Source organism: Populus alba, chromosome 2 (genome assembly GCF_005239225.2).
Source record: "Populus alba chromosome 2, ASM523922v2, whole genome shotgun sequence".
In the NCBI taxonomy this organism is placed as follows: Eukaryota; Viridiplantae; Streptophyta; class Magnoliopsida; order Malpighiales; family Salicaceae; genus Populus; species Populus alba.
Window position 1 is genome coordinate 11,243,008 of NC_133285.1, and position 25,466 is coordinate 11,268,473.

Below are 25,466 nucleotides of genomic sequence, written 5' to 3' on the forward strand. Positions count from 1 at the left end.
AACTTATGACAAGTTGTAATTAAAGGACAAAATTGAAAACAAATAAAACTTTTATAAAATGAATAAGGATGAAAATAAAAAATCAAAAGAATAAGGACTGAAATTGAAATTAAAATTAAAAAAAAAAAAAACAATCATGCACTTTTTCAGGTATGAGAGAAAAGAAGAAAAAAAGAAACAATCACCAATAAAAAATCATCCATCATCTTCCATCACACACCACACCAGGAGAAAATAAATATAGTGGTGCTTTTAACAACATGGTGAAAAGGCACGATAAGCCATCGGGTAGCATCATACATGCCAATTAAATAGCAGGGACACCACCTTCTCATTAGCATGTAATGAGCACGCTCCACCAACTTTTAAAAATAAAAAATGAATAATGCAATGTAAAAATACCAAAATGTTTGTTGTAAATCATAAAATAAAAAACTTGTGTGAAAGAACAAAAATTCCCTTAGATGTACACCCTCTTTTTTTTCTTTTTAAGGGTAAAAATGCATTTTTACTATATTTTAAGAAGCGAAAAAACTAGAAAAACCCTTGTCAATAACTCATTTTTTATATATATACCCTAAGGTAAATAAGCAATTCAACTGTTTTGAAGTTTTCGAAAACACAAAAAACATGTGGTCAACAATTTAAAATTTTGTGGATGTTGGTGTAAATATATCATTTTACTATATAATGTTTTTGGAAAAGACTAGCATACCCCCAACAATATTTTAATCATCAATGTATTAATTAAAAAGACCAAAATTACCCTCACAAGTAAGGCTCACATTTTTTCCACTCAAGGATAGAAAAGATAATTTTATTGTAGCAATCTATAATATATTGTATCTAGTGTTACGGTGAAACACTTACGCTTTATATATTTTGTTCAATTAAATAATTATTTTAGTTTAAAAAATTAATTAATTTTCTTGATTAGTATTGACTATGCTCAATTTATTATTTTTTTATTTTATAAAATATCTTTTTTTATCAATATTTTCATATTATTTTTTAAAATAAAAATAAATTAAATGAAAGAATAAAATAAAATGGAATAAACAAAAAGAATCAAGTTACAAACAATTGTAATAATATAGAGATTAATTCATTATTTTTAAAATTAGAGAAATTATTTAATTTATTTTGTAAAACTATAATTACTAATTCATAGCTTACTCTTTTTTAAAAAAAATCTTTTGTTTGTTAAAAACTTCTTTCCCTTATTTCTTTTATTTTTCCTTTTATTTTTTCAGGTTCAATAAATATTTTATCGTATCAATCAAATATTTATCTCTCTAACTACTAACTACAAGATTCACTTCTTTCGCTTATTTCTTTTCTTTTTCCTCTTTATTTTCCTTTTTTTCCCCTGTTCATACTAGCTTTTCAGGTGGTATTTACTATTTAGAAATTATTTGATATTATAATAACTTCTGTTTTTTATCTAATCATATAAAAAAATCATTTAATTAGTTAAATAATTCTTGTTTTTTATACCTGACCTCACACATAATTATGTCTCCAATCTTGATTTATAAAATCTAAATTAATATGTTTTTTATTTTTAGCTGTGACAACCTAGCCAATCATGTAGAAAAATCTCATGCCTAGTTTACAAAGAACACCAAATTTTAGAGAATTTTACCCTAATCCTGAACTTGTGACCATCCTATTAAGTTTGTGACAGCCTAAATAATTACAAAGAAAAAGGCTATGCAAGTGTTCGAAGACATTTGTTGATATCTTAAAAATCTATTGTATTCACTAAAGTTATTAGATTAATCCTATTTAATATGATTTTTTTTTTACTAACAAAAATAAAATTTGATTGTCAACTTAAATGATTTTTAGCAAGTTTACTAAGAAAAAACACAACCAAGTTTCGGATTTTTATTTAAAGGAAAGTTTTAGGTTCTGTTTCCTTCCGGGAAATTTAGGTACCCATCTTATATGATGTGAATGCTATATTAAAAGTAGCATCAGCAAATGACAAAGTGCTTGCTGGACAAGGCTGCGCTGTCGTTTTTTGCTTGGAAGGTGTATGGCAGTTCGGTTAAAATATTATTTGTTTAAAATTTAAAAATATTTTTTTATTATTATTGAATTGTTGTAATGTATTGATATTAAAAAAAAATTAAAAAAAATATATTTTAATATATTTTCGAATAAAAATTATTTTGAAACACAACTTTTATTACATTCTTAAACATGTTTTATCGGTGTTTAATTTCATCATATTTACCTAACTCTTAAAATGATTGGATTTTAGCCTATTTAATTTAAATTAGAAGAATTTGATTTTTTTAACTTATTTATTCACAAAAAATACATAAATATATTTGATTAAAAATAAATTTGAACTTGAATTAAAAGTTTATTGCAAAACTGAGTAATCAGAAGTTTTAGTTTTTAACTTATAAACTCTAACTTTATTAAATACATTCCTTAATCCATAGTTTTAAAACTCGGCTCAGCCCGACGGGTTGACCTGTGAACCGGTTGACTCGGGGCTGAAATTGGGCTGAGTTGAAGAAAAAACAAAGAAAAAACCTGATGTGACCTGACGGGTTGACCTGGCGTGACCTAGTCAAGACCCGACCTCAAACCCGTTAACTTTTGTTTTGTTTTTTTTTTACTAAAATGATGTCGTTTTGATTTTTTTTAAAAAAAAATTGATCCGGCCAACCTGGCAACCCGATCAAGACCCGGTGACCTGGTCAAAACCCAGAACCCGAGCCTTAGATCGGGTTGATCGCCGAACTAGATATTAAAACTATGCCTTAATCAGTTAATCATGAGTTATTTTCATAGAATATATTTTTAATTAAAAATAACTTTTAACTTATTTTTGTCACAACTATTTATTAAAAAAAAATTAAATTATAATTTAAAGTTAAAAACTATAATAAAAAAACACTATAAATTTGTCAATGAATACAACGTATATCTTTATATTTAGTATTATTTTAATAAATTTTTAAATAAAAAAATATTTTAAAAAAATAACTATAATTACACTCTCAAATATATTTTATATTAAAAATAATAATAATAACTCCAACACCTTCAAAGATAATTGTTTTTTTTTTCTCTCATATTGTTTACTCTTTTCTTTTCTTTTTCAATTGCCTTTTGCTTTGGACAAGAGGAAACAAGCGGAACGGAAAGCTGGTGCGATATTTTTTTCAGGCTGTATACGCGACCTTTAGATAAGAATTGTAAGACTTTTAATTTCTTGACAAAAATGTTCCTATTGACCCATATATCCTTACTTTTATATATATATATATATATATATAAATTGTTAAGACTTTTTAATTTCTTAAAAAAAGTGCTTTAGTCTTAGTATGAAAGTCTTCGGTATAATGTACCTGTTCTTTTCTTTTTTTTTTTTGTAAAGTAATTGTTATGTAATTTGTTAATAAATAAATTATTTTATTTTATAGCTAAAATTAATATAATATGCATCTCTTATGGGAAAAATTATTATAAAAAAAGCATGACATCATATGGCCAATCAAACACTTTAATCCTTAGTTTTGCAATAGTGAATTTGTTCAAAATCCTTATGAATTTCCTAGTATAAACCAAATATAATAAATATACACTATCATAAATTTTTATTTTTCAACCAGATATAAAATTCAAATTATCAATATTTATATTATTAGTAATCATATTTTAGATGAAAATCTAAAAATTTATATGTGAAATGTTATTTAGAAGTAGGATGTCAATTTAATCAAAATTCGATAAATGCCAACTTAATCTTGAGTTAGTTTTTTTTCATGGATAGTTCCTTACACGATGAATAATATATAGTATAAATATTGTTAAATCAGACTCAAAACTATTATACACATATATATATATATATATATATTATATATATATATATATTGAATAATAAATAATAGTTGTAAAATGAATAATCATATGAATACTTGAAACCGATGAATTGGATATAAATATCTAATTTTTTACTAGACAAGTAATATATAAGATATAAATATAAAGAAACCCAATTAATAGGTACCCATTACAATCTATATTTTATTTTGCTTGATGCAATATTTTTTTTTTTCTTGGAACAAATAATAAATTTGACTTATTGATAATTAACTGGCTTCATGACGTATTCCTCATACTTCTTGTTCGCAAATTGATATTTATAGGATGGAGGTGTTTATTTTAATAGTACAACTATCTTAGAACGTGTTTTCATTGTGTTAAACTCCTGTCATTTTTTATTTTGCTTATTACAATTTTTTTGAAAAAAAAAATTACATTTATGTTGGCACATGACTTATCTATGTAGAATTTCAAATTCCTTAACATTAGTTGTAAGGCCAAGAATACATATTATTTGTAGGTAGCAACCAAAATAGAAAATAGAATATGGTAGAAGGAGGTAAAATTTTATGATTTTATAATAATCGGTTATCCCTTAAATATTAATCCTTAAAAGCTAAAATATTCCTACTCTTTCAAATCTACCAGAGACCAGACAAGAATAACAAGAAAAAAACATAACTACTTTAATTGAAAATTATAAAATTTTATATTAAATTAATTGAATTTTGAGTATCAAACTTTATACTGAGGCAAATCTTTGAATCCACTCTCCCACATCATCCAAGGAATTAAATAATTGCTCTTGTATATCTTTTAACTTAATATATTTTAAATGACCATTCGGCTTTACATAAACTTTATTTTAGTGAAATTATAATTGTTTTATATAATTCAAATAAATATAAAAACACAACTACTTTAATTAGAAATTATCAAACTTCATATAAAGTTAATTGAATTTTTGAATATCAAAGATTTAATTTAACTCAGTAAATATTTGAGCTTTTCATTTTTATTAAAATTAAAACAGTTTATTAAATATTAATAAAATAAAAAATTCAATATACGAGCAGCAAATTTGCGAGGACGGACGGACAGCCATGTAGCAAGTTGGGAGCTCGTTAACGAAGGAGCAGATAGATGCGTAGATGGTAGCGGCAACTGTCATCTGTTTCTTGCCCAGCGACTTTCGATATAGCTGTGAGTAAAATCTCAGCATTTTTCAAGCACCGCCCCATCAATAATGCAATATGTTCCTTTAACTTGAAACTTGAACAAATGAAGAAAAAAGGAACGGCAATATTATCAAGTGAGATGAAGGTTTCATCTTAAAGAAGCAAATGGAACGCGGAAAGAGAGAACTGTGTTCCAAATTCTCCACAAACAAGAGACAATTTTATCATCATCATATCATTTGTCACCATAATCAAGATAATCTCACAGATCGAAACCTCAGATTTTTATGCAGACTGACTTATTATTTAGAAAGAACCAGGCAAAAGAAGTACTTGAAGAGGGTTAAGAGGACCTATAGCCAGGCTGGATTGGTGAGTGAGGTAACGACAGCCTTCACTTGCAAGTAGTTGCTAAGACTGTAGATTCCCTTTTCTCTACCATTTCCACTCATCTTGTATCCACCAAAAGGAATGGCAGCATCGAAGACATCATAACAATTTATCCATACTGTTCCAACCTTCAATGCACGTGAAAGGGTGTTGGCAGTGTCCAAGTTATGTGTGAAAATCCCTGCAGCAAGTCCGTAGCGAGTGCTGTTGGACCTTTGTATGACTTCATCCAGGTCCCTGCAATTGTTTTAAAGATTAATGCTACTAAAAGATAACGCCCTTAATATAAAGCTACAGAAGAGGATGGTTGCTCACTTGAATTTAAAGATGGACTGAACTGGCCCAAATATCTCCTCCTTTGCTATCAGCATGTCATCCTGTTATATTTAGCAATTGTGTTCTTCAGATTCAATTTCCAATGTTCTACATAAAATGGTTGCCAGACGAGAAATATACCTGAACATCTGAGAAAACAGTGGGCTGGATATAATATCCAGTTGTGCCAAATCTGTCGCCTCCAGCTTTAAGGTTCGCTCCGCTCTCAACACCAGATCTTATGATCCTCAAAATCTTCTCAAATTGGTCTGAATCAACCTGTAGCATTCAAGTAGATCACTTTCAGCACAACCACAGAAGGTAGTAGCACCAGAAGCACTTGACAGAAAACCAGTAGAAAGCTGTTAAGGTGAATGGCAAAATTTCTTTTTCACGCATTTTGATTTTTTCTTTGTAGTTTTAAGGAAATTATATTGACTGGCCATACTTGCAAAACTGTACCGGGGAATGCTAGTGCATATAATGGATTCGACAAGTTTCAACGGCGAAGTTAGTGGATTAGTCACAGTATGAAAACCACCTCGTATGTGGATTCTTAAATGATGAGTTGCTAATTTACCTGAGGGCCTTGCTCAATTCCCTCTCTGAATGGATCACCAACAGTACGTTCGATGGCACGTGCCTTTGCTTTCTCCACAAACTCATTGTACACACGCTCGTGCACAAATGTACGAGAACCAGCACAGCAGCATTGGCCCTGCAAAGTGCACAAAAGTGTGATCAATGAAGTAATTGAACTACCTTGAAAACCACCTGGGTTTTTTTTATACTCTTTAATATAATTTTAATCGATTTGATTTGATTTAACTATTTTTAGAAGCCATTCTATTTTAAGAAAAATTTTCCTGGGCATACCTGATTAAAGAATACAGCAGAGTGTGAAAGCTCTACAGCCTGATCAACATCAGCATCCTCACAGACAATGAACGGTGATTTCCCTCCAAGCTCCAAAGTTACTGGTTTAAGATTGCTTTTTGATGCTAACTCAAGTACAATTTTTCCAGTATCAGTTGATCCTGTGAATGCAAGCTGGAAAGAGATTGCAGATTAGAAATGGAAATCATGTTTCAAATATAAGCTTCAAAATAAGTGCCTCCTACTACTACTAAATCAAATAGGACAGTGCACTAGCATCCTTTTACAAACTTTGAAAAAGTTGTATCCTCTATCTTCAGAGGCATGTCCATCAACGATGATAACAGCTACTGTATTTCAAATTTCTGAAAGCAAATTTTAAACATCATGCATGTTTTAAGCTAAATATCTTTTTAAGTGATTTTCCACCTTGGCCTACCAATTCAACTAACTACTATAATTAATATTTTTTCTACTAATGACAAATAACTACCAAGCAGAAACAACCGCTCTACGACTCCCTTGTAAGCAGCCCTGGAAAATAAAATCAGAATCACAGCTATTTACCACAGCTAAAATTCAAAAGTTCATCGGGAAACCAAAAATCCCCAAGCATTATGTTCAAGGACCTTCTGAACCAAATATTAGTGTGCATTCACCATGCAGTTCTAAAATCATTGATCAATAATGGAGATGATCCACGGGATTATATTTATACTATTTGAAATAATCGGTGCCTACACTAGATCTCAAGTCATGACTGCTTAAAGAACTAATAAGACAATAAATTTTAAACCTTTAGGTTCAAATTCTGCAAGTTCAAAACATGTCTAAAGTGAGGATGCTTATCACCGTAAAGGAAAAGGTAAAGATGTTTAAGGCTGCATATACCTTATCCACATCCATATGGCTAGCAAGAGCAGCACCAGCGGTTGGACCGAAACCAGACACCACATTCAGAACACCATCTGGAAGTCCAGCCTATCAGAAGGATTAGCTGATCAGAACCACAGATAGAAATCACATGTGCATAAAAAATTGCCACTCAAATTTTACATAATGCACAAGTGAGAAAGCGCATATGTAGCATAGATGGCCGGCATGGATTGTAGTAAAACTCTCATTCATTTGGAATAATGTCAACACTAAGTAAACTATTTATCAAGAATTGTGCAGAAATTTAGTAATGCAAGAAGTGAGCAAATATTATATTCAAAACTACCTCATGAAATAGCTTGGCTGCATATACAGCAGACAATGGGGTCTGCTCTGCTGTCTTTATAACAACGGTGTTGCCACATGCTAATGCTGGCCCAACCTTCCAAGAAAACATGAGCATTGGAAAATTCCATGGAATAATCTGACCTGCTACACCGATTGGTTCATGCAAGGTTTGTACATGATATGGCCCATCAGCAGGAACTGTGAGGCCATGGATTTTATCTGCCCAACCTGGTAAATTTGGAGAAGAGAAAAATATTTGATTAGGAATTCCAAAAGAAAGGAAAGAAATAAAGAAAGAGTATGTCTGTGTGCAGAATGTGAGAAAAGTTTAAAGCATATTGTAGTACTAAAATATAATCTCTGCATTTCTACTTCACCCACCAGCATAGTATCTAAATATACGCACAGTCATTGGTATTTCAATTTTAGCAGCTTGCTCATATGGTTTGCCATTATCCCACGTTTCAAGAGCTGCAATTTCATCAGTATGCTTTTCAAGCAAATCAGCAAAACGCCAAATGATCCTTGACCTTTCCTGAAACACAGCAAAGAAAATTCTCAACCCAAAGATCCTTTTTTCCCCTATTTTACATAAACAGCAAACCAACTACTCCAGTAAAAGTTAACAAGTAAGAGGAGCGGTGGTTACATAAGCTGTCATCCGTGGCCATGGTCCTTCATCAAAAGCCTTGCGGGCAGCAGAGACCGCTCTGTTTACATCTTCAACATCACCTTCAGCAACATGAGCAATCACCTCCCCTGTCCTCGGGTCCAATGTTGGAAACGTCTTCCCTGTAGGCAAAGGATACCCCATGTAGAAGGTTTAATAAATGCTCTCAAGTCAAACAAAACAAAACAAAAGGGATATCCCGTGTAGAAGGTTTAATAAATTTATGAACAGATAAACTACAAGGTCCTCAAGGAGACCCCAACAGTTAAAACTTGGAATTTCCACCAGGAGGCCACAAATGTTCTATTTCCGGGAGGACTACCTCAACTGTCAAATCCAAGAATCGTTGGATCCCCTTAGAAAAACACAAAAAACGTGCTCTCAGAAAACTATTCCCCGGGCCCCTCTGAGATTTCGACCTCAATGTGTCCATCTACAAAATGGGTGCTAGATAGCTTCGTTGGAAGGAAACAAAAGTTTGGTCACACTTAAAATGAGGCTGCCTCTACCTCAGAGTGAAACTCAGTGGTCCACACCCAAAGAAAAAAAAAGTTGATTGTATAAAATTCTAGGGAAAAAATGAGAGAAGAAAAAAAGTTCATACCTGATGCTGCATCCACGAATTGTCCATTAATTAAGAGTTGATTGTATTTGACAGAGACAGGTGGAGTAATCGGGTCCTCAACAGCAGCCAAAGTACTCTTATATCTACCGATTAATCTGCTCTGACCAGCACCACCCCTCACTGAAATAATTTAGCGGTTAGGTAAAATATAGAATGAAAAAAAGGGTGATCGTTAATATCAAAAAAGCATGTAGATAACGAAAACAAAGTGTCATAACTCAAAAGGAAAAAAAAAAAAAAAAAAAAAAAGGCTGGTTCTTTAGATCGCGATCAAATCACCTCTCGAAAAGAAACATGGAGGAGCAGCAGCAGAAGAGAAAGAGCGAGAGAGCACAGTTGATATCTTCTTGGCAGCCATGGATACAGATTTGAAACCGAAGGAGGATGATCAGTGCTTTGGAGCTGTTTGCAGCTTTATAGAGAAGCAGAAAGGGTGAATCGGACGAGCTTTATTGTATATTCAGTAATAATTATGATAATAAAGCTCTATTCTTGGAAGTTGAGGTGGCTGTCTACTTTTCAAGGTTATCCTTTTCCTTCTTCGATCTGATGATGACGCAAGGAAAGAAACACGCGAAAACATTTTTACAAATTCATCGTTTTGTAATAATATATTTTACTTTTTTAATTCCTTGATTCAAAATTACTTCTTCGAAGATTGTTTCTGATAGGCCAGTTCATGTATTCTTAATTGAATATCTTTGTAGCAAATTATATGCAAGAAAATAACTGTTTTTTTTTGTTTTTTCCGGGACAAAAACCCAGCCCATGAGGAACCAAACAACCATGTGGGACCTACTGAGCAAGCACACAAGATGGATGGAAAGAAAAGTAGAAAAATACAAACAGCGTGGAAGCAAGTGGATATATATATATATATATATTCCAAGAACATGTAAGATTATAAAGGTTGAGGAGCGGTTACTTTCTATAATTAAAGAAGAGATGGTCATTAAAATACAGTAATCCATGCAGGTAGAGCGCTTAGCTGGATTGGACAGCGCGTGAAATATTTGCTACATTCCAAATTACCGGGAGGTGAAGATTACAACACTACCCGCGGATATTATAGCCGTATAAGTGCTAGACACGTGCACGGGTAATGATTTTTACATTACCGGATGTGAACTCGTTTTATAAATTAGAGTTAACTATTATTGGTGTCCCTGCTTCGCCGCGGCACAGGCTGTTTTTTCTTTTAAGAAAATGTTCAGCTATTAAAATAGGATAGAAAAATATATATAAAAAAACAGGCTATCATAAATGTGTAATTAAGCAGGTGGAGTCAACGTTTTGGATCGCCGTTCAATCTGTATTTTTAAAATTTTTAATTTAATATTAATATTTTTTTAATATTTTTAAATTGTTTTTCAATGCTGATATTAAAAATAATTTTTAAAAAATAAAAAAAATATATTATTTTAATATATTTCTAAGTGAAAAGCACTTAGAAAATCAAGCGCAAACACACTTCACAAACACACCCTCGGTGTTTGTGTTTAGTGCTATAATGTAAATTTTTATATTTTACGTGATAAATTAAAATAAAATTCATACATTTTACATTGCATGAATTATAGGATTTATATGCATTTAATTGGTTCAAGATTTACCGAGTTTAAAATTGTCAAATCTGGATTTTAAATTGAACCGATCAACCATTTGATCTATCAGATGAACAATAATAGTTATAAAATGACTAGTTTTTGCTAGAAACATACATATAGTTTGTCTAATTGTAGAGTTACATACAAAATATGAACAAATACACACACACACGACCTATTTGTTTTTTTAAAAAAAAATAACTTTAAAATCATCATCCTTAATCATATTCATATCTATGCATTAAAATTTTTATATTCGTGCACAAGAGTATATATTCTTATTTTCATAACACTTGAACACTTTCAAATCCCTCGAGTGTTATTGGGTGACTTGTAAAGATCATAGATTCTCAATTATAAGATCCATTCTAATAAGAGAGAGTATTTTGCAACTACAAAATCACACTTATAAAAACTTAAGAGTTTAGATAAAATTTTGATATTGGTGATGTATTGTTACTAAGAAAAAAATCTTGAGGAGCAGACATCTTCAAGTGGTGTATAAGCTTAGTGTGGCTTCATCAGAGACATTGTATCTCTAATTTGGATTAGTTAAAATATACAATACTCAAGTATGGTTGATACTTGAGGTGTGAATGTAGGTTTGTCGAACCATGTTAAAAACCAAGTTTGAAATCTCTCTTCCCTTACCTATTTATTTTAAGCACTTTAATTATACCATTGGTTGTTGTGTTTGTTGTGCTTAACTGTTTTAAAATGTGTTATTTGTTAATATTAATGAAATACTTAATTCACCCTTTAGGTGTTCTTGTTGTTTTAATCCTAGAACAACTATATCATCATAATTACTACGATTATTGTTATTGTTGTTGTGTTGTTGTGTTGTTGTTGTTAGTATTACTACTACTATTATCATTATTACTGTTGTTGTTGCTGCTGCTGCTACGATCAATACTATTATCACAGTTATTATTATCATCACTATTACTTATACTATTACTATTACTATTACTATTATTATTACTATTACTAGTTGCAATATCATTGTTATTACCACTATCACTACAATTACTATTATTCATTACCATCATCATTGTTGTTGTCATTATCACCATTATTATTATTATTATTATTATTATTATTATTATTATTATTATTATCACTACAACTATTACTACAATTATTATTATTATTATTACCACCACCATTACTATTATTGAAAAAATAAAAATCATGAATTTGATTTTGAATGATATTATTGAAAACTATAAAAGTTTTAACAAAATATCCAAGGAAAACAATAAGAAATCAAAAGAAGAGAAAGCAAATTGAAATCATTATTATCATTGAAAAAACAAAAATCATAAACTTGATTTGAAGGATAAAACTAAAAGCCATAAAAATTTTGAGAAAAAAGAAAAGGAAAAAAATTAAAAATTAAAAGTAGAAAGACCAAATCAAAAAACATTATATACACAAATTAAAAACCAAGGTTTAAATTCAAAAACAAAATAGAACTTTAACAAAAGGGAAAATGACAAAAAAATAGAAATAAAAACTAAAAGAACAAAATCTGAAAAAATTACAAAACTGAATCCCTAATACATCTAATATTGAAGGATGAAACTGGAAATGAAAAATGAAAAGCATAGATTACAAAGAAAAAATTGAAGGAAAAAAAAAACTATTACAATAAATAATGTTTTGTGATGAGGGGTATAATGAAATCTCCTTCTCTTTTAGTTTAAACTAGTTATTTAACTCATGTTATTTCTTACGTTAAATATTTGTTTTTCTATAAAAAAATTGTATATGCAAGCTTTTCTGATATGTATTTGTCTATAAAAAAAATTATTAAGTGTAAATTGAAAATTTTGTACATATATATAATCAAATAAATCAAGCACTATGTATATTAAAAAATATATATAAAAATCCATTAACAATAAATGAAAATGAAAATGGAAATGGAAATGGAAAAATTAATATACGTATATAGATTAAGATATTTGACATTACAATGCAGGTCTTTGACCAAGCTATGTTGAATGACCTTGTATACCAAAATCAATATTAGTATTTAATTAAACAATAATAAAAATAGATACACATTAAATTGATTGAATAAAATAAAAGAGAAAAATATTATGTAAGGTTACACATGTTAGAAATATTATTCAAAAAAATATTTATATATATATATATATAAAACATAAAAATAATTATAGATGACTTAGAATAATCTTTTAAAAAATTAAATGCATGCAAAATAACTAAAAAATAACCATCATTTAAAAGAGGTTATATAAATAAAATGAAAGAGAGAAGGGATATTAATTAAAAATAATAAAATTAAAAAGATACATATAAAAATCACTAATTTAGGGGGGAAAAAAAAGAGAAAAGGCCAAGTATTGCCAAGCCTCACAAGTCAGGTCAGTTCGTCTAACCCATGCCATAAAGACTTACACATTTTGATCTTTAATATTTTTTATTACAAATGAGGTAGAAGATATGTCATTTTCCCTAATTATTTTTGAAAAAAAAACAAATGACTCGTAGTCTGTATTTGTCCAGATTTTAGTCATTGAGGTGGTGGCTAAAAATCAGTGCTGAAGGTTTTTTGACACAAAGACCTATTTTTCAAATCATGTTTAACATAAACACATCTAGAAAACACTTTAGACATCTTGATATACTTATCTATGGCCTTAAAAAACCCAAAAAAATCATTTCAAAACTTGAGATTAACACAAAAATAAAATCTTCTTAATATATGTTTTTAGGCACTTTCAAGGTAAAACAAGCACCTAAGTTTAACTTTTATCATCAAACGAAACCATTTGACATAAAAATCAACTATTTTGGTGGTTGAAATCGATGCAAACAATATTTTTCTCTCTAATGTTGGAATCTAACGACCTCTCTCTCTCGTCTCTTAAATCAGGGACTAAAAAATAACAAGAATAATTTTTTATACCAAAATTCATTTGAAAAAAATACTAAGGGATTAAACATGTATAACTTGTAAAGTTTGAGGACTAAATTAAGCTGTTTTATATGAACTTTGAAATTATTACTCATGTGTGGTGCCTTTTTTTTATTTTGGTTCTCTATCTTTCTATTATGTTATTAGTCGATAAATTTGATTCAATTATCCTTTAATTTGGCTAAAAAAATAATTTTTAAAAAAAATATTTGTAGATAAAATTGAAAAAAAATAGTAAATTCATAATAAAATATAAGAGGATGAACAATACACGAATACACAATGTTTTTACCATATTTATCTTTTAGAATTTTATTAATAAAGAAAAAAAATAATATTTTATAAATATTATAAACCTTTTAGTTTTATTTTAAATATTTTTAATGTTAATGAACAAATCCTAAAACAAAAACAAAATATCCCATTATTCTAAACCAAATTTACCACTTTATGCACTAACCCCCGACCGAAAAATTCCCAATCATTAAAGGGCAATCAAATCAAATCAATCATTCCACTCTTCAATTCAATAAGCATACTACAAAAACATCAACAACTATCAAATGACGCTTAAGAAATATGGTTGCGATTTTTTTTTATTATATTAAGAATATAATACTTAAAATATAACTGTTAAGAAAATAATAGTTAAAATATTATTATTGTGGTATTTGAATATTAAAAATAATAATTATTAATCAATTAAAACATTAAAAAATATTCATGACCTTTTATTTTAAAAAATATAAATATAATAATATTTTTTAACTAGATAACTATTTTAGCTGAAATTTAACAAAAATATGTAGAGTAAAGGTGTGGATGCTCTGAAAAGAACTCTTCCACTAGCGGTCCTCATAAAAAGTGGTAGAAAAAAAGAGCACGTAAGCATCTAGATTTTGAGAATTAATTGTTGCGGGGGGTGGTTAGATAAATAGATTAGATTGGGGAGGAGGATCCACGTAAGCATTTAATAGGTGTGGGGTCCATTGTTATTTTTAGCACGATGAAGATGGATTGGCTAATGACTTCTGGTTAATTGGCTATCTTGTTTTCTGTAATAATAAAATATAGAATTATTGATTTAAGGGTCTTCTTGACTTTGTATGAGTTTCTTAATAATAAATATATAAATTTTCTCTAGAGTAAAAAATCATTGTGTTGCTAAATAAAGGTGTTTTGAAGTTTTTAGATTTTATTATACAGTGTAAATATATCTTTAACATTAGAAGAGACAAAATAAACTTAAAATTTGGAGGTATTTTTATACTTTTATATAGGTTTTTTGTGTAATTGTTGGGGTTATGAAGGTTATTTTAGTATTTTCATATTTTTTCCAAATATTTTAATGCTTAAAGTTGTTGTAGCGTAAATTTTGACATTTTCATATATATATATATATATATATATATATATATATATTGCATGTATGTAAAATATTCCTACCACTTTCTTTATAAAAATCATTGAAAATTCTTGGTGTTCCAAAAAAAATCCACATTTAAACGTATCCATAGATGATAATATGATATAGCACATGATTATCCACACATGCAAATCAACAATATTGACATAAAATTAATATAATCATGCTACAAATTATACAAAACAAATAATAATTCAATTTAGGTTCGAGAATAACTTTTTATAAATGCCAAAAATAAACGTAACACATTGGAACGAGTCAAGACAATCCTTATTTTTTGGGTTAGAAATGGCTCCATCACATCCTAACTTTAAAGTTTCTTTTTAAAATCTTTTTTAAAAATAATTATTAAAATTTATTTAAGTAAAATAAATAAAATTATTTTCAAAAGATTATTCAATTAAATACCTTTCATTTCTATATTTGTTTTCAAATGAGATAATAAACTTCTTCTTTTTTATATATATTAGCAGATGTTTTGTTTTTTACAATTTTTCATGATTTTTTTATAAATTAATTAAAGTTAATTATAATTAAATAAATGAAATTATATTTGAGATATTTTTTCATTAGACATCAATCAAATTTGGATGAGATTGTTTCCTTTTCTTTTCAAATTTGTTTTCAAAAGATTTTCTTACAAGAAAGAATCTTATTGCTATATAATTAGATACAAATTTTTTGTAGAGCTCCAATATACATCCTTATCTTATTTTACAACTTAATAATTGGTTAGTATTATAAACAATTTTAAAATTTATTAATGAATATAATTTTTTATTTTTTATAGTGTAAAACATTTTGCGAATACCTACAAATTGTTTTTAGCATTGATAAAAAAAAACAAACAAAATTGAGCCCCACGCACCGCATAGCACGGGCAAGTTACTTGCGTGGGTCTTTGAAAGGACATTAGACGACTACTCAAACGTAGATCTCTTCAACTGGTTTCCTTTTTCTGCAATTCTAGATGTAAACATTGAACCTAGACAGGTTATTATTTTATTAAAAAAATAAAATAAATCATTTTAATAAAAAACAACGTCACCGCTTAGGAGGGCAGTACGCTTATCTTCTTGACCTTATTTATCTAAGAAAGAAGTGAATTCCAGGCTTCAGAAGGTATCCGAGAGTATATTAGTTCTTTTTAAAAGATATTATTTTTAATATTATAAGAAAAATAATTTAAAATATAAAAAATTAAATATTAATAAAAAACATGTTGAAACTCACACACGCGGATAATATATGAAAGCATGAAGTGCAATGTTAATTCAGCTTTCATGTGGGTATGGTATGACATTGACAAAATCAAGGCTCGTGAAATCGAAATCTCACATGCGTCTCTACATTTGTTCTTGTCTCACCCATCTCTATCACCTTATCTTTTAGAAGACAAATGATTCTTCAAACCTCGTGCCTCCACAGTCAAAATGTTCCACGTTTGGTTTTTGTCATGTAATAATATAAAATATACATAGTCAAAAAGATAAATATAAAAATAAATTATTTTTGGTATGAATTTTAAATGAAATTGACATGTTTTTATAAATAATATTTTTTATTTAAAAAATATTCTTATAAAATACTTTCAATTCTAAAATTATTCAAGACTTTTAAAAATAAAAATAATTATTATTAAATCTTAAAAAGTATAACTCAACTAATGAGGATCTAGATTTATTCTCATAAAACGAGGGTTTTTGAGATAAAGCAATACGTATTTTTGCATGTTTGGTAAAAAACATACAACTTACATAGAACAAGCATATTTCAGCGAGCTTTTGACATTTATGCTTTCGGCACATAGCTGGAGGCCATTGCTACCGGGCAACTATTCCTTGTTCTATTTCTATTAACCTAACACATCCCATGAACATCAGGGGAAAAGAAGATGAATCAAAGTGTAAATAATAGAGCTAACCCATTAGAAAACAGAACCACTAAGCAAGCTCGGTGATTCATCATCAAGCCCAAAACACTTTCGCCTTTTTATTTTGGCTACCTTATCAGAGTGAAACAGGGTTCATCATGACAATTCAAAAACCTTAAATTCTTGAAAAATTCAAAAACATGCACTTCTATTTGATTTAACCTAACAAATCGGCACCCCCCATGAGATTCTGCCTCCTTTCAAACTAATCACATAAATAAGCAGATCAAACACAACCAAAAACATAGCTGACAACCCACAGAGCAAAAAACACAAACAGATAGTTAACCGTTAATTAAACTCCAAGTTACCAATACCAAGAAAACATAACTATTATGTTCAACATCAAGCATGTTCTAAATAGAGAAATTGGCCAAAATCCTTCTTCGATACTTCAAAACAAAAAAAGAAGAAGCTAAAGAACTATTCGAGTAAGCTTAATCACCACCAGCCTTCTGGTAGACATAGGTAAGCCCACACTTACCACAGTAGTGCCTATCAAAATGATTAGCCATGAAAGTTCCAGCACCGCACTCAGCATTAGGGCACTCCTTCCTCAATCTCTGGACTTTGCCACTATCATCAACCTTGTAGAACTGAAGGACAGCAAGCTTGACCTTCTTCTTCTTGTGCTTGATCTTCTTGGGCTTGGTGTAGGTCTTCTTCTTTCTCTTCTTGGCACCACCCCTCAACCGAAGCACCAAGTGGAGAGTGGACTCCTTCTGGATGTTGTAGTCAGCTAGCGTGCGGCCATCCTCGAGCTGTTTTCCAGCGAAAATGAGACGCTGTTGGTCTGGTGGGATGCCCTCCTTGTCTTGAATCTTGGCTTTGACATTGTCGATCGTGTCTGAAGACTCAACCTCGAGGGTTATTGTCTTACCCGTCAAGGTTTTCACGAAGATCTGCATCTTCGCTTGTAGATGCAAAGCAGAATGGGAAGAGATTGTTTCGGCCGGTGGCGTGGATGAGGGAGGGGTATTTGAGGAGGATGGTACCGATACTAGGGTTTTTTGGGTTTGAGGGCATGAAAGTACGGTTTTGTCCATAGAGCTATTTGTTATTTGCAGGGACGTAGATTTTGGCCTTTTTTTTTATTATTATTCAGAGTTTCAGCATGTATAGTAATAATTATTTTAAAAAATATTTTTTATTTAAAAATATATTAAAATAATATTTTTTATTTTTTAAATTAATTTTAAAATAATTATATAAAAAATTAATTTTAAATAAAACAATAAATTTAAAATTTAAAAATTTTCAAAAATATAATTAAACCATAAAAACAAACATACCTAATAATTACAACTTTGCAAAATCACAACTATTTTTAGAATGGAAGGTGTTACCCCTTGTTAATTCCCATAACTTATTATTATTATTTTTTTATTATAACCATAAATATTGATTAATTTTTCTTTATTTGCTCTTATATATTAAAACTTGGACAAATAATGCAAGTTGCCATCTCAATGTTTTGTATTATTTTAACTCCTTTTAACTTTGTCATAATTTGGAGACAACCATTCTCATATTATTAATTACCAACTTTTTTTTTATTTAATACAAGGTCAAATAAATCATGGACTATAGTTTTTTCTTTTTTCCCATTGCACAATTATAATTTAGAAATAGTTGTAATAACCTTAAGAGTCCGTTTGGCTACGAGATAGAGGTTGCGTTTCTGAAGAAACGTAATGACTGAGTGTTTGGTTAAATAAAAACAACTATTTACTGTGCGTGGGTCTCTCAATTTATTGTGTTCTGGCAGCAGGAAAATTAAAAGCAGCAAATGGCTGCTTTTTGCATGGCAGCTCCACTGTTCAGTGAACAGTGGAGCATGCCTGCAGTTTTTTTTTTTTGAAACAGTGGAGGCATGCACTGTTCGTTGAACAGGTTTTTTTTATTTTTTTTTAATCAATGTAGTTAATTGATTTTACTCGTGCTATTTCACGTGAACAAAATTTTTTTTTTTTTGTTTTTTTTTAAAAATTAGTTTAAGGTGAATTAAATTTACTCGTAGTGTAATCTTAATTTTATTCTTGATAATATTTTATCTAATTTTGTAGTTTTTGTCGGATGAATTTTGTACGTAATGGAATTGTAGATAATTTTTTGTTAAAGTAATTTTTTTAAGTATGATTTATTTCATTATGTAATAGCAATAGTTAAATCCATAAAATTTAAATTAAAAACCATCAATATTAATATATATTTTTTAAAATTATTTATAACCTCAATTTCAAAAGCATTCTTAACCAAACACATTAAAACTACTTTTTCTTCAACCTCAATTTTAACCACAGTTTTAACCAAACATCTATTTTTTCAAACCAACCTCAACTAAAAGTATTTTTTACAAAACAATTTTTTTCAAACCACAACCATAACAGCTACCGCAATACCAAACACACTCTAAATGACTGATCTAATGGTCAAAACGTATATTTTCTTTCTTGATTCTTTAGATTTAAATATGAAAGACAAATTCAAAATTTTTATTATTAAATGCCTATGTCATAAAGTTAACTTCTACAGTACATGCATTATTTGAATAATGCAGACAATGTTTTTTTAAAAAAATTATAATAAGAAAAAAAATGATATTTTTATATATAAAAAAAGCTTTACAAATAAAAATTTGTAAAGTTCACGTAGGAAAATGAATTCAGAGTTAAGTATTTATTAAAAAATATAGTAAAATATTACTTTTTAAAATATTTTTTAAAGTATTTTTTGTTTGTAAATACAATAAAATAATATTTCTTTTATTTTTTAAAATTTATTTTTGATCTTAATACATCAAAATAATAAAAAACACATATAAATATAATTTAAAATTAACAAAATTAAAATTTTTCAAAAACATTATACAACAACAATCCCAAAACAATCCCTGAAACAAACAAAATTTTGTGATTAACATAGATAGGTTCAAGATTTACACTCTTTGAACAAGATTTATAAACGCACAAACAACATCGAATCGAATATTGATTTATGCACAAAATCTTTATGGGCTCGAAATTTACTCAAATAAAAATAGACAAACATGGCTTGTATGATAATGGACCTCAATTTTGATCCAAGGATGAGCAACTTAATATTCTCAATGAAAATTGCCCTTGAGTTAGGCTCATGGTGTCTCGATGGCTTAGCACACCTCCAACGTCTGCCACCCTCCACGGTGCGTCGGCAATCTGTGTTTTAGTAACCATAACCTAACAAGAAACCTTTCAGACAATACAACCCTCAAACGAAATACTACTTAATTAACAAACACACACATTTACAACCTTACCAACCCTAAATACTACTCATAAATAAACATGTACACTAACGGCCTTACTAAAACCTCCCCTCCTACTTGAACTTGGACATTGAAAGATCTCCAAGCTCGTAAAAGAATTTACTTCACAGGTTTTGAAGTTGCTCAGACCCAACATTGCTGGCCTCTTAATCTCTGAAAGACCTTTTATAATAAAAGTTTTTAGCGACCTCATTAGTTCTTTTTTTCTTGAGATTTACAAGTCATTATCTATATTAGGATTTAACTGATGTTCATGAAAGTTAGCTCGATATTCCTTGTGGCTTTGCAAAATTGCCCTTCATGTTTCTTTGTAAGCCAAACGTTCTTTATTTCCTCTCCCCTTTGATCCCTAAACTCTACATTTGTCTAACAAAATCCTATGGATTCCTAAATATTATTTTAAATTTATGATTTTCATTGTGTATGAATTTCATAACCCAACAGTCTCAAAGGTCTGTTTCTGGGGCAAAAGCTTGGGAAATCTTGGCTTTTTTCATCTTGTAGCTCATTTACAGGGTTACCAGTAGGGAATTCCTTCAAGTAAAAGAAGAGAAATAGAGACCTGCGAATGTGGCAGTAGAGTTTCATGTCAGGACCTGAATGCTCATTCATCCAACTGTAAACTGTCCATAAAACACAATTTTTTGAGGGAATGGACGAGTGTTCCCTCTTCATATAAATAAACATACAACCAAAATTGAGATCACCTTTAACAGCAGTCGGTTGTCAAAAAACAAGAAACTAGTGTGATCTCTCAAAAGAACGAGGGAACAATCGGGGAAAAATAGTATTTTTTGCTTTAAAAATCAGTGCATATATTCCATAACAAGGAATGTGAATTACAGCCATCGCAAAATACCTGTAGGATGTGTAAAATCATTAGTTATTTATTTATTTATTTATTAAATGTGATAAAATTCAATGTAAAAATAAAACAGATAAAAGTGAGATGAACAATATACCATAAAGGAGCCCAAGGTGTGTCAAGCTCGAGGAATGGATATGGCCACCTAAGAAAGATGCACAAGAATGTTACTAGTACTTGAACCAGAATAAAAAGGAAGAGAAAGTATGTTTTCTTATCCAGTGATTGGAAAAGAAAACCAGAAAAAAAACATCATGCTTACCACGTAAAACCACATGCGTGAATAACCCACTGGAAAATGACATAGAGGCAGCTCCACTGCACAAAATATGCAAGGCGGAACCAAGGAAATGGCTGAGAGAAAAACAAAGACAAAAGGTTAATCGCCAAAGAGGAGATCCGAAGACGTCTACTTTACAGCAAGAGATAAACGTATTGGGTGACAAAGGCACAAAGCCATTAAGTCATTACCCTCTCCTTTCTATCGAAGCAGTTATTTTTCACTTGCAAAAATTAGGAATTTTACGTGAAGGCTGTGAAGGATTGCATATTGTTCCCTAGTCAATAAATTTACAAGAACAAGTTTGGTGGAGGCTCCTCTCTGTCAAATATGCCACAAGGAATAAGAGTCTTTTGTAATCACACCTGGTTCTCTAGTAATCTCAGGTACAGCCTAAACAGAATTGGTTTCACTAGTTTCAAACACTGATGGTGGAAGATTCATAGCAATCTAAGCGCTGGACGTACAAAGGGATTCATTGCTCCCACGAGTCATTTCTGCTCAGGTAAACAGCTTGGCTCTTGAAGGAAAAACAGATCAATCTCCGAGGTCAGCAGATGGATGCAGAGGAATTTGTTCAAACTTAGAGCACTTTTGCTCACAGAAACTCGTATGCTCCTTCAAGACAGATTCCTCTGTGCTTTAAGGTTTCAAATTGAACTGTGTTGTTTCCTTTCTAGGGAATTCAGGGATTGGGATAATTGGTAGGCTTTCCTATGAATTATGAGCGATGCAAGTGTTTACGAGTGTCTCTGCAGTTCTGTTATGCTGAAGAAGGTTTTAGCAATCAAATAAGCAGTGAACTTATCTCACAGATATCTTTTGACAAAGAATCAGACTCCTCACAAGCTGTCAATGCAGTCTCAAATATCAATATGATTCCAGAGTGGGAAGTTTGCTTCAATTGTGGATGATATCAGGTAAATGGTTTCCAGGCTGGTGACATCAAGCAAATGGTTTCCAGGCTTTCTAACTGTGATTTAGAGTCATTAGTAGAAATGCTACCGGAGTTGTAGACTGGTTTGCTAACAATGCCATGCTCTCTTTTAAGTTCTCCTGATTGGATTCATTGTTCTCCAAGGGAACTGTGTTATCTAATGTATCTAGATATTCATAGACTATTATGAAATTTCTTCCAATGTAAAAGAAAAAACAGTGATGACTTTGATGCAAATTGATGCCATAGAATCCATGTAAAATCTCACCAAAGGACATCCATTTCTAGCAGTGCAATACTTACAAGGCTATTGAGAGCAGTATCTAGCACTAGAAAAACAGCATTCAGAGAATGCATGCAACCCATCAACTGCAAAGCAAGAGATCATAAAAAATTAAGTTAGAATTCCACCAGAGAATTGAAGCAGGTAATGATTTTGCTCCATGCATTTCCAAGAGATTGTATGATCAGACCAGTACGAACAATGTACATATAGAGAATTAAACCCAAACCTCCAATAAATTAAAGATTTCAAGCACCAAAATGAGCTAAAACCAGTTCATTAGAGGATTCTCACCGCATTGAGGCCAAGGTGCGTATTTGATAAAAAAGGGACTATAATGCACCAAAATACAATGTCCGTTAGGATGACAGCACCTGCACAAGTCTGTTAAAATAGAAGAGAAATATAAATAAGCTCACTTCAACCAGAAGAAAGGCATTTCTAAATCCATGAACCACTACTGAAAGGCCTGTAAACCCATGATGTGCACACATTTTGGCTTCATTATTGTATATTCAAGAGGGTTTACAGAACTATGAGCAACTGCAAGCAATTTTTTATTTTTGTGAATTTTGCATCACAATGCCGCCTGTAGAAACTTGTTTGGGTGTAAATAAAGGCATTAAGTGCTGAGGAATTATTACAAGGAAAGAAAGCCGAAATACCTACATGTATATATATACATGACATACACACATAAGAAGCAAGCAAATCTTGATGACTAACCTGGTATATAATTTGCATAAGGTATCCCCAAAATCCAGCTCTTTCTCGAATTGCCTCCTCAGCACAGTGACTTCGTAACTTGATGGTACCCCCACTTTTTTTCTCCTTATAAGTTGTAGAGGTTGCAGTTCCATCCTCTTCCACATCCCTTTTCAAGAAAACAGAATTTTCGCCATGTTCAGACACAGCTGGTTGCTTTAAGGACACCCAACATCCATATGCAGACATCACAGTGCCCAGCTACAAAAGAAAATGGTTGCCGAGCGAATGAACAAGGATGAGTCCTTACTCGAAACAGTTAATAAAATGGAGACAATAGTGCTACAATGTTTGACATACCGCGAAATATATCATAATCAACATAAATGTCCATCTGCGCAGATAAATTAGAAACAAAAATCAGAAACCAGTTCACAATGACATTGACATTACCGTACAGTAATTTCAGAATCAAGAACTGTAGAGGAGGAAAAGTTTTGGCAAAGCTTTTTGGGTATTGATCTTACTGAGTGTAGAAATAGAAGGCAAAAGCACCATCTAAATAGACTACCCGATAAAGCATGGGAGACAAGCAAAGAAAAGCGAAAAATCTATAAAAGAGAAGCCAAAGAGGATTAAGACATCTCCAGCGTGGCTTCCAGAGATCATGAATATACAGCGGCTCTGTCCTTGCTTTCTTGATTATATACAAGGAAAGAAGAGATGGGCAGATGATAGCTAAAGCACAAACTGGGACTTGCCATCGGAGCCAGTACCAAAGTCCTTCTGAAGTATTAGACATGGATGGATAAGGGATCCAAACCAAAGTGGTTCTTGTCTTGAGAGTTGACCACTTGAGATGAGAAATGAGAAGACAAGGCTACATAGCCAGAAAATTTTGGTATATGTCAAAGTTGCCCGCTTTTGCTGGTAAGGGCCCTTCAGGCCCTTTTCTTGTTATTGTAGTCCTCGGGACATTTAAGTTTATATATATATATATATAGAGAGAGAGAGAGAGAGAGAGATAGAGAGACAGAGTTATTACAATATAGCATTACTATTTTAGTTACATGGAACTCAATGAAGCAGAGACGATATTTCTTGTTGTAATTCACTATGAATTATTAATGGATCCTTCATCACCGGAAAGTTTTTAAAAATCCTATTGCATTTTTTTTCCTCTCTTCTAAAAAAAGAATTATATTTATAAAACTGTGGAGAGTAGCTTCCCAAAGTGTAGCGTTTCTAATATTAATATCTGTTACTCGATAATTTAAACACAAATGATTAGCTAAAAACTCGAGTACAGCGAATTTTTCGTTAGACTTGACAATCTGTGAAATGTGTGTTGCAATATTGCTTGTACTCACATGAATCAACGTAGTAAAACCATTATTTTTTTTCTTATTTTATGAACAATTGGGACTCTCAAGTGACAAGTTTTAGATTCATACCAATAATTCCCCCTTCTCTTTCAGTTTACTTTATCGAGGCTTGTTTCGATCGATGAAATCAACTGGTATATGGAGTTATATATAAAAAAAAGATATAAAATCAAGAACAACTTACTCTGTGTAGTACATGAATATGGTAGCGTCCCAGTCCACTATATCCCTCCACAAGAGTCCAGACATGACCAGGAAGGAGATGAAACGAGTAGCCAGGAGCCACCCTGGGTGCACCCCTTTCCAGCAACTAGTCCACAGCTGGGAAGACCCAACATGGTTCCTTGGCATTGCAAGCACGGTCCGATCATTAATGTCCGGTCGAGCCACGAGGAGGCTCTGATATAAGAAGTTATCGTCACATTTTGAGGCAAGGTCCCTCCTCCATAGAACCCCCAGGGACACAACAAAAGACGCAGCAACAATGCCAAAACATACGATATCATACCAATATATGACTAGTGCCATAGGCACGCCCACTTGGATCTTTCCTACAATGTAGAGATGTTATCGAAATGTTTGAAGTGAAAGCTGCATATCACCACCATTGATAGCATCTAAGAACTTGTTTAGTTGGCAGAGATCTAAAGTTGGAAGG

General features: G+C 30.8%; 3 protein-coding genes across 4 annotated transcripts; all 3 read right to left on the reverse strand.

The window, feature by feature from the left end:
• Window positions 1-5,134: 5,134 nt before the first annotated feature.
• On the reverse strand, window positions 5,135-9,684 carry LOC118044512 (aldehyde dehydrogenase family 2 member B7, mitochondrial). Its single transcript, XM_035052834.2, has 11 exons — window positions 9,410-9,684; window positions 9,110-9,250; window positions 8,485-8,627; window positions 8,217-8,370; window positions 7,834-8,063; window positions 7,503-7,592; window positions 6,612-6,785; window positions 6,316-6,453; window positions 5,877-6,014; window positions 5,736-5,797; window positions 5,135-5,657 (listed from the first exon to the last, which is right to left on the reverse strand). The coding sequence occupies exons 1-11, from the start codon at window positions 9,486-9,488 to the stop codon at window positions 5,384-5,386; spliced, it is 1,623 nt and encodes a 540-aa protein (XP_034908725.1). The 5' UTR covers window positions 9,489-9,684; the 3' UTR covers window positions 5,135-5,383.
• A 7,623-nt stretch (window positions 9,685-17,307) lies between these two features.
• On the reverse strand, window positions 17,308-18,066 carry LOC118044514 (ubiquitin-ribosomal protein eS31 fusion protein). The gene has a single exon (XM_035052835.2). The coding sequence runs from the start codon at window positions 17,952-17,954 to the stop codon at window positions 17,484-17,486; it is 471 nt and encodes a 156-aa protein (XP_034908726.1). The 5' UTR covers window positions 17,955-18,066; the 3' UTR covers window positions 17,308-17,483.
• A 2,869-nt stretch (window positions 18,067-20,935) lies between these two features.
• On the reverse strand, window positions 20,936-25,435 carry LOC118044515 (uncharacterized). Of its 2 annotated transcripts, none has more exons than XM_035052836.2 (8): window positions 24,993-25,435; window positions 23,784-23,817; window positions 23,445-23,684; window positions 23,013-23,102; window positions 22,739-22,804; window positions 21,481-21,572; window positions 21,316-21,363; window positions 20,936-21,212 (listed from the first exon to the last, which is right to left on the reverse strand). In XM_035052836.2, the coding sequence occupies exons 1-8, from the start codon at window positions 25,334-25,336 to the stop codon at window positions 21,095-21,097; spliced, it is 1,032 nt and encodes a 343-aa protein (XP_034908727.1). In that variant the 5' UTR covers window positions 25,337-25,435; the 3' UTR covers window positions 20,936-21,094. The 2 variants fall into 2 exon arrangements, with proteins under 2 accessions (XP_034908727.1, XP_034908728.1); XM_035052837.2 differs by lacking the exon at window positions 24,993-25,435 and adding an exon at window positions 23,951-24,385.
• Window positions 25,436-25,466: the final 31 nt, after the last annotated feature.